The 17,020-nt window shown below is 45.1% G+C and overlaps 1 protein-coding gene across 1 annotated transcript in view; it reads left to right on the top strand.

The window, feature by feature from the left end:
* ATP9A (ATPase phospholipid transporting 9A (putative)) overlaps window positions 1–17,020 on the top strand; it is a 177,004-nt gene that overhangs the window by 38,982 nt on the left and 121,002 nt on the right. The window contains exons 3-7 of the mRNA XM_077460534.1: window positions 4,981–5,094; window positions 8,203–8,311; window positions 10,438–10,496; window positions 12,432–12,483; window positions 15,355–15,449. Of these exons, the coding sequence (XP_077316660.1) occupies window positions 4,981–5,094; window positions 8,203–8,311; window positions 10,438–10,496; window positions 12,432–12,483; window positions 15,355–15,449 (429 nt within the window). The remainder of the gene's footprint in view (window positions 1–4,980; window positions 5,095–8,202; window positions 8,312–10,437; window positions 10,497–12,431; window positions 12,484–15,354; window positions 15,450–17,020) is intronic.

The raw sequence follows: 17,020 nt of genomic DNA, 5'->3' as shown, positions 1-17,020 counted from the left end.
AAACATGCCAAACTGCTCCCCCCCCGCCCCCAATGTGTATGAGCATTATGTGTCATCAAACCCCCCCTCCCCCCCCCCCCAAAAAAAAAAACCAAAAAAAAAAACTGAGCACTTATCTTTTTTACTCCCTAAGCATAAATTCCCCCTCCTCCCAGTGCAAATCTGTTCCCCTGCTGAAATCCTCCCTCCCAGCACAAATCTTACCCCCCCTCCATCCCCCAAATCCCCTCAATTCAAGTGCCCCCCCTCCAAAAAAAAATGACTCCTCCTAGCACATATTATCTACCCCTAAAATTGCCCCTCCCAATAACCCCACTGCAAATCCCTCCCTCCTTCCAGCACAAAGCACCCCAATCATCCCTCCTAGCACAAATCTTCTCCCCCCCCCCCATTCCTTCTCCCCTTAAATTTTAGCATACCCCCAAATTTCCCCTCCTAGAACAATACTTTCTGCTGCCCCCCCAAATCCCTCTTTCCAACACAAATCCCCTCCCCCCAATTTTCTTGTGGTGCCCCCCCCCACCTCACATGAAACAGTGCCTTGGGCAGCCTTCCCTCCTGCCCACCCCTTGTCCCGGCCCTGAATGACGTGTCACACACACACCCCTCCCCCCACAGTTAGGCCGCGTACACACGGGCGGACTGTTTGCCCAACTTTGTTCGTCAAACAATCCGACAAACAGTCCGCTCAAAATTTGCATGAACGGACTTGACCACACACGATGAACGAACAGTCCGCTGAAAGCGTGCGCGATGACGTGAACGGCACGTACGACGGGACTAGAAATACGACGTCCAATACACTGCAATGCAACCTTCGCCGTGTAAATCCTTTCTGAGCATGCGCGAAACTTAGTTTGTCGAACAAGCCTACACACGAGCGGACTGTCCGCTGAAACCAAGTTTCAGCGGACTGTCTTACGGAAATTCCGAAAAACTTTGTTCGTCAGACTGTCCGCTGAAACTGTCCGCTGAAGCCCACACACGAGCGGACTGTCCGCTGAAACACTGTTCAGCGGACAAAGTTGGGCGAACAATCCGCCCGTGTGTACGCGGCCTTAGAAACACTCCCCAGGGCTCACTTAACCCCTACTCTGCCACCTAGTGGTTAACCCCCTTCACTGCCAGTGTCATTTACACAGGAATCGGTGCATTTGTATAGCACCAATTGCTGTATAAATGACAATGGTTCCAAAAAGGTGTCAGATGTCTGATGTGTCCGCCATAATTTTGCAGTCACGATAAAAATCGCAGATTGCCTCCATTACTAGTATAAAAAAAAAAAAAAAATGTATAAAAATGCCATAAAACTATCCCTATTTTGTAAACGCTATAACTTTTTTGCGCAAACCAATCAAAGGCTTATTGCGATTTATTTTTTATTTTTTATTTTTTTAATAATTTTTTACCAAGAATATGTAGAAGAATACGTATCGGCCTAAACCAGTGCTCGACAAAACCCGGTCGCCAGGTCGCATTGGCGACTAGAATCAGCGACCTTGCGCCTGGGGCAGCATAGCTGGGGGTATCCCGTATTTTTTTTTTTTATTATTTATTCTAACACCCTAGAGAGTAAAATGGTGGTCGTTGCAATACTGTCTGTCACACCATATTTGCACAGCGGACTTACAAGCGCACTTTTTTTGGGGAAAATTTTTTTATTTAATAAAAAAAAAAAAAGACAACAGTAAAGTTAGCCCAATTTTTTTTTTTTATATTGTGAAAGATAATGTTACGCCGAGTAAATCGATGCCCAACATGTCACGCTTCAAAATTGCGCCCGCTCATGGAATGGCGACAAACTTTTACCCTTTAAAATCTCCATAGGCGACGTTTAAAAAATTCTTCAGGTTTGCACGTTTTGAGTTACAGAGGAGGTCTGGGGCTAGAATTATTGCTCTTACTCTACTGATCGCAGCGATACCTCACATGTGTGGTTTGAACACCGCTTTCATATATGCGTTCGCTTCTGCACGCAAGCTTGGCAAGACAGGGCACATTTAAAACAATTTTTTTTTCTTATTTTAACTTTTATTTTTTTTATTTTTCACTGTTCTTTTAAAGAAAAAAAAAAACGTGTGTCACTTTTATTCCTATTACAAGGAATGTAAAAATCTCTTGTAATAGAAAAAAAGCATGACAGGTCCTCTTTTATATATGAGATCTGGGGTCAGAGAGACCTCACATCTCATATTTACACTAAAATGCAATTTAAAAATGTCCCTCTAAGAGCTATGGGCAATGACTTGGAGACAGGTGGGGGGCTGGGGGCGGGGCTATCTTCCCCTCACTCGTCTCCATGTCAGGCCAGGGACAGGTCCAGATCGCGGTCACGGACCCGGCTCCTAAATTTTTTAGCTGGCTCCTAGATTCCAAGCAAATTTGTCAACCCCTGGCCTAAACTGAGGAAAAAAATAGTTTTTTTATTTTTGGGGATATTTGTAAAAAATAATGCATTTTTATTTTTTTATTTTTTAATTGTCGCTTCTTTTTTGTTTATAGCGCAAAAAATAAAAACTGCAGGGGTGATCAAATACTACCAAAATAAAGCTCTATTTGTGGGGGGGGGGGGAAAGGATGACAATTTTGTTTGGGAGCCACGTCGCACGACCGCGCAATTGTCAGTTAAAGTGACGCTGTGCCGAATCGCAAAAAGTGCTCTGATCTTTAGCCTGCAAAATGGTCTGGGGCTTAAGTGGTTAAACGCATGGAAAGATAGGGCTTTCATCCATTCCAAAAAAACTGATGTTGACCGAAGAGGATGTAAATGGCTGATCATCTGTTTACGTCTGTTTTTCCGTAGAGATGCATTGAGGTCCAATTTTCATCCATCAAATGGATAGATGGAAAAACACATACTGCCTTGCATGTGTGAAAGGGGCCTTGTGCCCCGTACGCACGATACCGAAAATCGGACGACAGATCGTCCGGCTTTTCCGCTTACTAGTCGCAAGTAGAAATGGAATAGGTTACTAAAGTCGCAAATTCTCATACGACAGGGGAAAAAAAGCGATGTCATGGGTTGTAGTGTATTTATATTGTAATTTCGGACAACAACCGTACCGACTGAACGAAAATCGGTATCATACGAGGAAAATTTTTATGCTTGTCCGATCAAATGATATCGGAGGAACTGTCGCGATCGGCTCCCGGAAGCTCTGTACTTAACAATCCGATTATCGTGCGATGGCGTCAAAAGCGGTATTTTTCGTCCGATTTTTCGGATCGTGTGCTCGGGCCAGAAGTCTTGCCTGAAGAGGACTATGAAAAAAATGACCTAAATCTGATTGCAAGGGGATTGTGTAAAACTCACCTGGATGGTAAATTGAGTGGACTTATTTAAACCTTTGCTGCCTGGATGGCATTAGCAGGTCCTGTATTGCTTTAACCTGTTGCCTGGAATTGTCCTTCAACAGACTGAGCAAGTCCAAAAATTGGGATTATTCACAGGGTATTCAATAGTGCAAAGAAATATGTACAGTCATCCATACCAGCCAATTAGATTTCAGTTAAACCAAACGGTTTTTGAATGTTTTTATACCATTTTTGATAGGAAATATGAACAAACACCAGCACAAAGCCATAGAAATCGGTATAAGTTACAGATGGCAAGTCTTATCATTTCTGCTTTTGGCTAAGTAAACATATTTAATTAACCATAGCATGACCACATTTAGGTGTGCTTCAAGTGTACATGAGATATTTGCCCATCCTTACTGGGGAGACCTGTATCCAGTGGCATCGCTAGGGGGTGGCTTTTTGGGGCTGTAGCCTTGAGTCTCTTCAGGGGTTTCCAAGGGGATGGGGGCTCTCTGGGGACCCTGATGTAAGTGGGGAGGCTCTCTGGGGACCCTGATGTAAGTAGGGAGGCTCTCTGGGGACCCTGATGTAAGTGGGGAGGCTCTCTGGGGACCCTGATGTAAGTGGGGGGGCTCTCTGTGGACCCTGATGTAAGTGGGGGGGCTCTCTGTGCACCCTGATGTAAGTGGGGGGGCTCTCTGTGCACCCTGATGTAAGTGGGGGGGCTCTCTGTGCACCCTGATGTAAGTGGGGGGGCTCTCTGTGCACCCTGATGTAAGTGGGGGGGCTCTCTGTGGACCCTGATGTAAGTGGGGGGGCTCTCTGTGGACCCTGATGTAAGTGGGGGGGCTCCCTGTGGACCCTGATGTAAGTGGGGGGGCTCTCTGTGGACCCTGATGTAAGTGGGGGGGCTCTCTGGGGACCCTGATGCGAGTGGGGGGCTCTCTGAGGACCCTGATGCAAGGTGGGGGGCTCTCTGAGGACCCTGATGCAAGGGGGGGCTCTCTGAGGACCCTGATGCAAGGGGGGGGCTCTCTGGGGACCCTGATGCAAGGGGGGGGCTCTCTGGGGACCCTGATGCAAGGGGGAGGCTCTCTGGGGACCCTGATGCAAGGGGGAGGCTCTCTGGGGACCCTGATGCAAGGGGGAGGCTCTCTGGGGACCCTGATGCAAGGGGGAGGCTCTCTGGGCATATGTATATTACTGTATACCGTATATATGTGTGTATGTCCGCCCAAGCGTATGACTTTCTTTACTACGCTGCTGTGGGCTCTAGCCCCAGATCTTTTGTAGAACCAGCAACACCCCTGCCTGTATCCATCTATGCTTAGTCTAAAACAGACTTTTACAGCGTTTTGTATAAGTAAAGTCGTTTGGGTTGCTCGACTTTGCTCATTGCTCTTTGCTTCATCATAAAACCATATCGCCAATAATGAATATCAGTAAGCTGAGTGCCAATTACAACTGATATCTGAAGGAGAAGCAGGTATCTGTCTTTGCAATTCCTCAGATTTGGGTTACCAATTTCCTAGTCCAAGAAAGAAATTGGGATCAAGAATCTGATTGGTTGCTGGTGTTTACCATTTGCGTATGCTTTCCATAAAGTAGCACGAGATGTTTTTGTATGGTTGTTCGTCTAGTAATGACAATCTGGTATTTTTTTGTTCTCTCGTTTTTCAGATTCTCTTCAATCAATTCAAATACTTTTTCAACCTGTATTTCCTACTGCTGGCCTGTTCGCAGTTTGTGCCCGAGATGCGCCTCGGACCCCTCTATACCTTCTGGGTTCCTCTGGTGAGTGGATTGAAAACAGCCTCCAGTCTAATTTCTTAATTTTATTTTGGTAAATTTGGGGCCTATTCCTAAAAGTTAAAATGGCTAATGTGGAGCTTTTTTATTTTATTTTTTATTTTCCGTTTTGTAAAACCTTGTTCAAAAATTGACAACACTTCTTGCATTTTTTTTTTTGTTTTTTTTTTTTTTTTAACTGTTTTGCATATGCTTTATTGAAATTTACCTTCATTTTTTTTTTTTTTTATTCAGTTTTGCAATAACTGGCACATTTGTACTTTTTAATACAAACCTCTCATTGTTCATCTGTGATTCAGGTCACATCTTCATTAAAGTGGAATGCCACCTTAAAAAATATATTAATAGTCAGCGGCTACAAATACATATTGTAGCTGCTGACTTTTAATAAACGGACACTTACCTGTTCCAGGGTCCAGCGATGTTGGGAGCAGATGACGAGCAATCGCTCGTCTCTCGGGTGCCCCCTGCCACCATCCTCTGTCAGGGAATCGGGAAGTGAAGTGTTGCGGCTTCACTGCCCGGTTCCCTGCTGCACATGCGCGAGTCGCACTGCGCGTCTTCACTGGTCCCCGCTGTGTCCTGGGAACTGTGCGTTTCCCAGAACACAATGGGGGGGTCTACTAGCTAGCTATTCCCGGAAGTGGGTGCAGATACCTGGATTATACAGGTATCTACACCCCCCCTCCCCCCTGAAAGGTGCCAATTGTGGCACCAGAGGAGGGAGGGTTCCGATGAGTGGAACTTCTACTTTAGGGTGGAGGTCTGCTTTAACTGGTAACCTTGGCCCAGATTCATTGAGGTGTTATACCACTTAAAGTAGAAGTCCAGTCAAATCCTAACTTAAAACTACTAAAACCCGCTTTTACCAAAACCTGCCATTCTAAACCCTATTCTAACTACCCCGTAAGGGAAAAAATGCCTATACTTACCTCTACTGAGGGCGCTGTGAACGGCTCCCAAGCAATGGCTTTAGTATAGAAGAGGGACAGCTGATAAAGGATAACCCATGGTAAAGTCTATGGGTGACGTCATTGTCCAAGGTTCTTCAGCCATTGTCTCTGTTCTCTCCTTTCCCTTGAACCTGGCCCCTGGAAAGATCATATGACTGGACCAGAGCACCCTCAGCATAGGTAAGTAAAGGCATTGTCCCTTAACAGGATAGTTAGAATAGGTTTATGGCACACCCCCCTAGCATGGCTAAAGTGCTAATGTTAGGATTTTTTTTTTGTTCGTCTAGGTAAATTAAGGCTTGGCTGGCAGCCAAGCCTGTGTATTTTTCTGGGTCAGGGTTTGAGTGACTCGGGTAGGTTGGATGACTCCGTCACGGACAGCATCTCTAGTGACTCCTTCCTGCTTGCTGGAAGCGTGGAGAAGATTCCAGAAACAGTTGGGAGGAGTCTAGGAGAAGCTGGCTGGACTTTAATGAGGGCCCTGATCAATCCAACAGATGGGTTGGCAGCGGGCAGGCCCCCTCAAATACTCAGGGTCAGCCTGGTTGGGACAGTGGAGTTCAGGTAGCAGATGTAGATGGAATGTAAGGCTGTCAGAGGCTTTTGAGAGTAGCCCCCTTGTCTGGGGGGAGGGGGGGTGAACTCGGGCCTGGGCTCGGGTGTGGAATGGACCCCTTCTTATGGCACACAGAGGGATCTTGACCAGGAGGTACGGGAGCAAAGAGAGGACAGCAGCAACACTGCCGGGCAAATCCCCAGGGAGGAAGACAGCCACGTGGGCTGTTGAGTGTTGCGGTCAGAGGATCGAGAGGCATGCCTGAAGGGACTGGGTGCAAGCAGTCTGGGATGGATGCAGAGTCAGTATGGGAGGACTGTGGAGAAGCAGCCAGGAGGGCTAGTGAAATGGGCAGCTGCAGCCAGGCGGGGGGCTGAAGGGGTGGTACTGGGAGCATTAGCCACAGGAATGGGACAGCTACCACCAAAGTCCTCTTTTTGCTACACTTCTAAAGGGGCCCGTGGTCCCTGCCTGCAAAGGGCATTTACTTTGGATCATCTGTGTTGGATCAAGTTGTCAGTGCTAGCTTTTCCTGAGTGTTGTAGTTCTAAAAGCAAGTTTGTGCTGGAGGTGGAATAGAAGAAGTGTGTGTATATACTGGATGTGTATATAGTTTGTGTTCCTGAAGATTCCTCTACTGATCAAGCGGACATTCCATAATATACAATATAAAAGGGAGACAGTACAGATGCAATACAACAAAATACAAGAGGGTTAAGAGGCCCTGCTCAGAAGAGCTTACAATCTAAGTGGGTGGGGCAAGTGGTAGAAAAGGTTGTAACTGTGGGGGGGGGGGGGGGGTAAACTGATGGAAGTGATGAAATATTAGTTGGAAGCATGATGGGCTTCCCTGAAGAGATGAGTTTTCAGTGATCGTCTAAAGGCAGCTGCCGTGGGAGATAGCCGGACAGATTGAGGTAGAGAGTATGGGAGGATGGGAGAGGCTCTGGAGAGGAACATGGGAGGAGGAGGCAAGGAAGCTTGAGAGCAGAAGGTCAAGATAGGAGAGGACGGTTTGGGTGATATTTGGAGATAAGATTGGTGATGTAGCGGGGAGAGTTGTGAATGGCTTTTTGAATTTCGTTTTCTGGGTGGAAGCTTGTGTAGGGATTGGCGGAGAGGGGTGGCAGACACTGAGAGGTTGGTAAGGTAGATGAGTTTGGCAGCAGCATTCATGATGGACTGAAGGGGGGGATAGCTTATGGAGAGGTTGGCCTATGAGAGTTGCAATAGTCAAGGTGAGTGATGACAAGGGAGTGAATGAGTAGCTTGGTGGTCTCATTAGTTAAAAAGGGGCACATTTTATGTTACGCAGGTGAAGTCTGGGTTTTTAAAGGCATTTGGCGCACCCAAAATGGATTCATAACCTTCGTGGCTAATGTAGAATGTATTTAAGTGAATGCTTTTGTGCCTTGAGCTGGGGTTTAGCTATTTTGCCAAACACAATGGAAAGCTTGTGGATACAATCATGCATAAATCATGTAATTTCTATTGTGTTAGGCAAAACAGACACAGTTGGGGTTTTTTATAACTCTTTACCAAGTAAAGAATGAATAAATTGGTCTGTATCCGTTCTCTTCACAGGGGTTTGTCCTGGCCGTCACCATCATCCGTGAGGCTGTGGAGGAGATCAGATGCTTCGTGAGGGATAAGGAAGTCAACTCGCAGATCTACAGCAAGCTTACAACGAGAGGTCAGGCTAAGGCCTTTTATTTCTATGCTTGCTCCTGTTTTCCTTTTCAAAGGCTTGGCAAGGAGCAGGGACCTCATTTTGGGCCGATTGCTGGTGACAGCTTGGAATATTTCTGCAGGAGCTGATAGCCATGCAGGAAGGTGAACCTTTTAGCCCTTGTACACATGGTCGGACATTCCGATGGAAAATGTCCGATCGGACCTCGTTGTCGGATAATCCAACCGTGTGTGGACCTGACTTTTTCCATCGGAATGTCCGACCAACAAAGTTTGAGAGCTGGATATAAAATTTTCCCACAACGTGTTGAGAATTCCGAACAAAGTGCCACGCATGCTTAGATGAAAGTACGAGACCAAAGCTATTGGCTACTAGCCGCAATGTAGTCCCGTCGTAACGAACGTCATCACGTTCCGAAGGATCGGATTTTCCAACATCTTTGTCGTGTGTGTACAGGGGCTAAAAGGTTCACCTTCCTGCATGGCACTCAGCTCCTGCAGCAATATTCCAAGCTGTCACCAGCCGTGTGTATGCAACCCCAGTTTCGGACAAAATCCGTCGGAAAAAAATCTAACGGATTTTGTGGTCTTAATGTCCGACCATGTGTACAAGGGCTTAGGGCACTGTAATCCAGTGCTAATCTCAGCTGCTTGTGCACTGGTATCTAGATAAAGTCACTTTCAGTTTTTTATTTTTATTTTTATTTTTATTTATTTTTTTCTGAATTGCAAAACTTTAACACGTGAAATGATGTTGAATTTGCAGCCTATACTGTACTGATATAGAAATAAATACAGCGCGTAAAAAAAAAAAAAAAAAAAAAAAAAAATTACAAAAAAAGCTGCAAAACTACAAAAACCATCAAATATCCCTATGGGGCAAATAAGTGTTATAAAATAAGTTGCGCTAAAAGTAAACTATCACACTCAAAGTGACACAAAATTAGGATAGCAACTATTGCACTAATGATCGTTCAGACAAATGTCCATATGCGCAAGGATCAAACAGGGATAAAAATGAATTAATAAATGAAGAAATGAATATACCGTATTTATCGGCGTATAACACGCACCCAAAGTTTAGGAGCGAATTTAAAAGAAAAAAAACTTTTAGGAGGGAAGTTTAAGGAAAAAAAAACGTATTTAAATGCCCATCAATGCAGCCTTGTCCGTGTCATTTGCAGCCATCCATTTAGCCTTGTCGTTTACAGCCTTGTCTGTGTGTTTGCCATTTAAAAATGGCGCCGCCGAGATACAGAGCGGATGTCCTGTGTATCTCGGCAGCGCTCGGTAGTTCTTGGCTGCTTCCGGGTATTTTCGGCCATTCTCGGCTATCTTCGGCTGTTCTCGACTATTTTCGGCCACTCTCGGCGGCTTTCGGCCACACTCGGCCATTCTCTGAATGGCCGAGAACGGCCAAAAATATCCGAGAACGGCCGAAGATAGCTGAGAAAGGCCGAGTGTGGCCGAAAATACCCGGAAGCTGCCGAGAATGGTAAAAAGGCTTAGAAACATACACAACCTTAGAGGACTTTGTTGATCTACCGTATTTATCGGCGTATAACACGCACCCCCTGATTTCCCCCTAATTTTAGGGGGGAAAAGTGCGTGTTATACGCCGATTAAATATGGTAGCTCAACAACAAAGTCCTCTAAGGTTGTGTATTCCAATGTCCATCACCATTCACTGAGGATAAGTTAAAATGGAGAGAGGAAGACGGGACTCAATCTGAAGGAAGATACTCTATAAGTGGGAACTCTTACCAGAACAGGTGGACCCCCTTAAGAGCAGAGTCAAACGCACAGGCAGATTGAGCCCTCTGCGGGGACAGGAATATCTTCGGATATCTCCGAGCCCTCTGCGTCTTTAATGATGAACAACAATCGTTTCAGCCAGATGCGGGAAAAGCCCGGCAGATGGACACTCCAATCTGTAAATAGACGCACTCAGGCCCAAAGCCACGAGTGCATAAAAACGAAGGGACTCCAATCGCGTAGTAACGTTAGAAAAAGTAAGCCTTTAATGCTAAAAAACGAACGGTGACATCCGAAAAATAACATATACAGAACTATATATATAAAAAGTCAGCTAGTAGCTGATATATGTGATATATACTTTTTTCTTTTCAGGCACAGTGAAGGTTAGGAGTTCCGGTATACAAGTGGGGGACCTCGTTATTGTGGAGAAGGTATCCGGCACTTCATCAACTATGTTTGTTAGGTCACCGTACCCGTCTGTCCTTTTTTGTATGAAGTACAAACTAATCCCAAAAAATGAGGCGCTGTATAAAATCGACATAAAAACAAATCTCATATTTTATTCACAAATAGAAAAAAAGAAAACCTTTTAGACATTAAACATTAGAAAAAAAATCTAATGGATTTTAAACTGAGAAGAGACCATTTTTAAGAAAAATAAGCTAACTTAGAAATTTAATTTTGTAACTGATGGCAGCAACACATCTCAAAAAAGTTGAGGTGGCGCCATGTTTAGCACAGTGTTGTATCCCCTCTTCTTTTAACACTCTGTAAACATCCGAGAACCGAGGAGACCAATTGCTGGAGTTTTGGGTGTGCAATGTTATCCCATGATTGCCCCCTTTTTTTTTTTTTTTTTTTTTTTTTTTTTTATATATAGGATTCTAACTGCTCCAATAGACCTGGGTCGTCTTTGTTGTATTTTTAGACCCTATAGAATAAAATGGTGGTTGCAATATTTTATGTCACACCGTATTTGGCAAGCGGTCTTTTAAACGCAATAAAAAAAAAAATACACTTTAATAAATAATAATAAAAAAAAAACGAAATAGTATAGTTAGCCCAATTTGTATAATGTGATAAATATTATACCGTGATAATCGTGAGAAAATTGTTATCTTTATTCTAAGCAAAAAAAAATTGATTCTTATTTTATCCAAAATTGTGCAGCTCTGTTGTTTCCATCATTTATTTTTTTTTTTTTTTTTTTTTTTAATGCATTCCATGCATTAAGATAAAAAGCCTTCTGTGTGCAGCAGCCCCCCCAATACTTACCTGAGCCCCATCTCGATCCAGCGAAGTTGCAGGAGTGTCTCGCGCTGCCCGGGACTCCCCTCCTCATTGGCTGAGATGGCAAGAGCGGTGCTATTGGATCTTGCTGCTGTCAATCAAAGTCAGGGAGCTAATGAGGAGAGAATGGGGGGCGAGACCGGGCTACGGCTCCGTGTTTGAATAGACACTTGGAGCTGCTGCTCAGGCGCCCCCATAGCAAGCTGCTCGCTGTGGGGGGGGGGCACTCAGCAGGGGGGATGGGCCGGGGCTGCTCTGTGCAAAACCATTACACAGAGCAGGGAAGTATAACATCTTTGTTATTTTTAACAAAAAAAATAAAAAAAGATTTTAGTATCGCGCTAAAATTAAAGTAGTATGTTGACTGATTGAGTTTAGTTCCACTTTAAGGTGATCAGATCCTTTGCATCATTTTCCACCTTCTCAGCTCCAGAAGTGGAGACAACTTTGATAATAAGTGGAACTGTTTAAAGATTCTAAACGGCTCTGCCATTGAAAAGATTGCTTCAATAGCGATTTTTCTTTTTTATTCAGGGGTAATTATTTAAGCTTTCAAGATATGCATTTCTTCATCTTTAGACCCCTTTCACACCACACCGCCCATAACGTCGGCGGTAAAACGCCGCTATTTTTAGCAGCGTTTTACTGTCGGATTTGTGGCGCATTTCGGCCGATAGCGGGGCGCTTATACCCCGCTAGTGGCGAGAAAGGGTTAAAACCGCCGGCAATACGCCGCAATAGCGGCGTTTTGCCGGCGGTAATACAGCGCTGCCCCATTGATTTCAATGGGGAGCAGCGGTGGAGGAGCGGTAAACACACCGCTCCTTCACCGCTCCAAAGAAGCTGCTGGCAGGACTTTTCCTGACGTCCTGCCAGCGCACCGCTGTAGTGTGAAAGCCCTCGGGGCTTTCACACTACAGACAATGGTGCAGCTGTTTTAGGGAGGATTGCAGGCGCTATTTCTAACGCTATAGCGCCTGCAAAACGCCCTGGTGTGAAAGGGGTCTAAATTAGTTAGATATTTATTACATTTGCTAATTGTATTTTTATTTTTATTTATTTTTTTTACTTTGCAGAATCAACGAATACCAGCAGATATGATATTTCTGCGGACGTCGGAGAAAAATGGTAATTGACCTGAATGGCAGCAGGATTTTGTTTTGACCCGAACATGTACTATGTGCTCAGGGCAAGCGCAACAATAAGATTCCGGATGTAGAATAGAGAAGAGAGCCCAGATTGGGGCTTTTCATGGCTAAAGCTGAACTCTGTTTCTATAAAAAGAAAAAAAGAAGACTTTTTAGTATCACTTTAACCACTTCAGCCCCCGGAAGGATTTACCCCCTGTGTCGCTTTAACTGACAATGGTGCGGTCCTGTGATGTGGCACCCAAACAAAATTGACGTCATTCCCCCCTCCCCCACGAATAGAGCTTTCTTTTGGTGGTATTTGATCACCTCTGCTGTTTTTATTTTTTGTGCTAGAAACAAATCCTCAATTTTGAAAAAAAAAAGCGATATTTTTAACTTTTTGCTATAATAAATATCCCCAAAAATATATATAAAAAAAACAAATTTGTTTCCTCAGTTTTAGCCGATACATATTATTCTACATATTTTTGGTAAAAAAAAAAAAAAAAAATCGCAATAAGAGTAATATTAATAGGTTTGCGCAAAAGTTATAGCGTCTACAAAATAGGGAATATGTGGCATTTTTATAATTTTTTTTTTTTTTTTATTATTATTATTTAGTAATCTGCGTTTTTTTTTTTTTTTTTGTGATTGCGATATTATGTCGGACAATTTTGACACTATTTTGGGACCACTGTCATTTATACAGCGATCAGTGCTATAGAAATGTACTGATTACTGGGTAAATTACACTGGCAGGGAAGGGTTTAAACACTAGGGGGTGATGAAGGGGTTAAATGTGTCCTAGGGAGTGATTCTAACTGTGGGGGGGATTGGGCTACCACTTATATGACAGAGATCACCGCTCCCGATGACTGGGAGAAGTAGATCTGTCTTGTCACTAGGCAGAACAGGGAAATAATCGCGGGCACCCGGCGGACATAGAGTCCGCGGGACCCGAGGGCATGGTCACAGAGCACGCAGCGTGCGCCCACAATGCCGTGATTTTAAGGGGATGTGCCTGTACGCTCTTTTGCCCAGCTGGCATCGTACATCGTCGTGCGCTGGTCGGCATGTGGTTAAAGGGTTGGTAAAGGCAGAAGGGTTTTTTATCTTAATGCATTCTATGCACTAAGATGGAAAAAAAAAAAACCTGTGTATTAGCCCCCCTAACACTTACTTGAGGTCCCTCTCTGTCCAGCGATGTCCATGAGTGTCTGTCATCTGAGATTCTCCCTCCTGATTGGCTGAGACACAGCAGCGGCACCATTGGCTGTCGCTGCTGTCACTCAAAGTCAGCTAGCCAAACAGGGGAGAGAGAGGGTGTCGGGGCTCCGTGTCTGATTGGACACAGGGAGCTTTGACTCGGCTCGGGTGCCCCCAATAGCAAGCTGCTTGCTGTGGGGGCACTGAACAGGAGGTAGGGCCCAGGAACGCAGAAGAGGGACCCGAGAAGAGGAGGATCCAGGCTGCTCTGTGTGAAACCAACTGCAACAGAGCAGGTAAGTGTAAAATGTTTGTTTTTATAGGAAGAAAAATGAGACTTTACAATCACTTTAAGTACCTGGGTTAAGCCTAGAACACACGGGCCGAATGTCAGGAGACATCGGTCGGTTAAATAAAAACGGTCCAATGTTCGGCTTGTGTGTGCGGCAGCTGTTCCAACAGCAGCCGGTTCGGCCAGCTTCTGTTGGACGAACATGGTGGACAACCAGCAGGAGGCTGCCTTCCGCCATTGGCTGAGAGTGTTGACCGGAGTGATCTGGTGGGGGGCTGTCCCCCCCCGTCAGAAGACGATAGCTCTGCGGGATGGGGGGTGAACCTGAGCTTTTGTGTGATTCCCTGAACAGCAGCACTCCAACTGGGAGAAAACGGGTCCAGCACCAATAGCCAATCAGGCTCTGCTGCAGTCCACATGCGGTGACAATACACATCTTGAGAAGAGTCTTATGGATGGATAAAGCAGTGGCTCAGGAGCGAGCACACAGTGGTTGCCCCCCCCCCCCCCCAGGGCAAGCGACTTTCTTTGGGGGGGCACTGCTTGAGGGGGAGGAGCTAGGAGCCCCTGTGGGGGGGGACCCAAAAAGAAAAGGGTTAAAGGTGCTCTGTGAAAAACCACTGCACAGAGCAGGTAAGTATAATATGTTTGTTTAAAAATGTAAAAAATAAAATAAAGCTTTATAAACAAAGTTTTAATAAAGCGAAGGGCCACCCTAAAACAATAAATTAAAAAAATCGCATTAAAATGCTCCTAAAATAATAAAAAAAAAAAAAAGGTTTTCTCTTTTACTTACCAGAAATGGCTGTTGCTAGGCAGATCTTCCTAATTTGCCACTTCCTACACCGCGGTAGTCTTCATTCTCCTCCTCCTCGTTCTGAGGAATGGGGCGCGGTGTGTTCTTGGAACTGTGTGCCAGCCATTCACAAAGCGCCGCGTGACTCGCGCATGCGCAGCCTCAAGGCTCCACTGCCTGTTTCCCTTACTTCGAATGGCGGCGCCGGGGTCTGATGGACGTATCGGCCTCGGGGGGGGGGGGGGGGGGGGGTGAGCGGCCGACATCGCAGTCACCCTGGACAGGTAAGTTTGCTTGAAGCAATGCCTGTGTAGTCTTGAGGCCTCAGGACCTCAAGTCGCTGCGACTTGAAGACGCACAGATATGAACGGTACTCAATGGACATCATGGGGTACGACTTCTCATGCGACTTTGTAGTCCCAAGTCGCACAAGCGTGAAAGGGGTTTAAATGCTACTAATCACTACTTGCTGTCAGGTTTTTATTACCATCTGTGCCCTGATGATGACATTCTGGCTTTTGTTTTTAATAAAGTGCGATGTTTTTATAGTAAGGATCGCCCGTCTTCTCTTCTAGGCTCTTGCTTCCTCAGGACTGACCAACTGGATGGTGAGACGGACTGGAAGCTTCGTTTGCCGGTATCCTGCACACAAAGACTGCCGACAGCAGCAGTAAGTGTTCCTCGTCTTCACTGAACTTTATGCTGAAAGGCAATTTTAACCACTTGACCTCAGGAAGATTTACCCCCCCCCCCCCCCCCCTTCATGACCAGGCCCTATTTTTTTTTATTTTTTTTGAGATACGGCACTGCGTTACTTTAACTGAAAATTGTGTGGTCGGGCGTCTGACGTTGTACACATATATAATCAATGTCCTGTTTTTCCCACAAATATAAGTTTCTTTTGGTGGTATTTGATCACCTCTGCAGTTTTTATTTTTTGCGCTATGAAAAAATAACTAAAAAATACAATTTAAAAAAAAAAAAAATTAGGCCAATATGTATTCTGCTACATATTTTTGGTTAAAAAATAAAAATAAAATTACATTTTTTTTTGTACTAGTAATGGGAGCTTTCTGCAACTTATAGCGGGGACTGCAATATTGTGGCAGACAATCGGACTCTGACACTTTTGGGGGACCAGTGACACTAATTGGTGACGCTAATACAGTGATCAGTGGTAGAAATATACACTGTCACTGTACTAATGAAACTGGCTGGGAACATCGGAGGTGATCAAAGGTATGTCTATCCAGTGTTTTTGTGTAAACTGTGTGCTGCCTTTACTGATGGAAGCAATGGATTTTTTTTTTTCCCTTGATTAGCAGCGACACAAAATCCATCACTTCCCCCTTCAGAACAGAGCTCTGCCTTGTTTACATAGGCAGAGCTCTGTCTTGTGTTTCTGCCTGATGATTGGCAGGTGCCAGCGGACATCTATTGCAGATTGGCTTCTGCTGTGACCCCCTAGGCCGAAGTGCAGAATCACGTGTGTTGAGAGAAATATATACACACTCACAGTGGCGGCCCGTCCATTAGGGGTGCCCGGGTGCCGCCTCCTCTATCCACTGCCACCACATCCTAATTAATGCTCTATGATCCACATGCCACTGCCCCCTATTCATGAATCCGGCCCCTTTCAGGACGCCGGGTGCATGAATTACAGCGGCGGGGGTGTGTTTTTTTTTTTTTTTTTTTTTTTTTTTTTTTTACATTGTTTACTCCCTTACTTCCCACTGATGCCAACCATGGCATTGTTTACTCCCTTACTTCCCACTGACGCCAACAATGCCATTGTGTACTCCCTTCCTTCCTTCCTTCCTTCCTTCCTTCCTTCCTTCCCTCTGACACCAACCATGGCATTGTTGACTCCCTTACTTTCCACTGACGCCAACCATGGCATTGTTTACTCCCCTCCTTCCCACTGATGCCAACCATGGCATTGTTTACTCCCTTACACCCCCTGCACACACCTTAGAGAAAATAAATTTTAGTAGCGATGAGGAGGAGCCTGTAAAACTGCAAGATGGACGGGAAGGCCAGAGTTCAGCTTTAAAAAATAGCATAGGCCAGTGGTCTCCAAACTGCGGCCCGGGGGCCAGATGTGGCACTTTGCCTTTTATCCGGCCCTTGGGGCACTATTCTATCCAATGAAATCAACAGTGGGGCACTAGTCTTCCCACTGACACCAACAATAACATTGTTTACTCCTTTACTTCCCACTTACACAAACCATGGTGTTTA

Source organism: Lithobates pipiens, unplaced genomic scaffold, assembly GCF_037356315.1.
Source record: "Lithobates pipiens isolate NorthernLeopardFrog02 unplaced genomic scaffold, aLitPip1_a1.2 Scaffold_28, whole genome shotgun sequence".
NCBI classification, from domain to species: Eukaryota; Metazoa; Chordata; class Amphibia; order Anura; family Ranidae; genus Lithobates; species Lithobates pipiens.
This window is presented reverse-complemented; position numbering and strand designations above follow the sequence as displayed.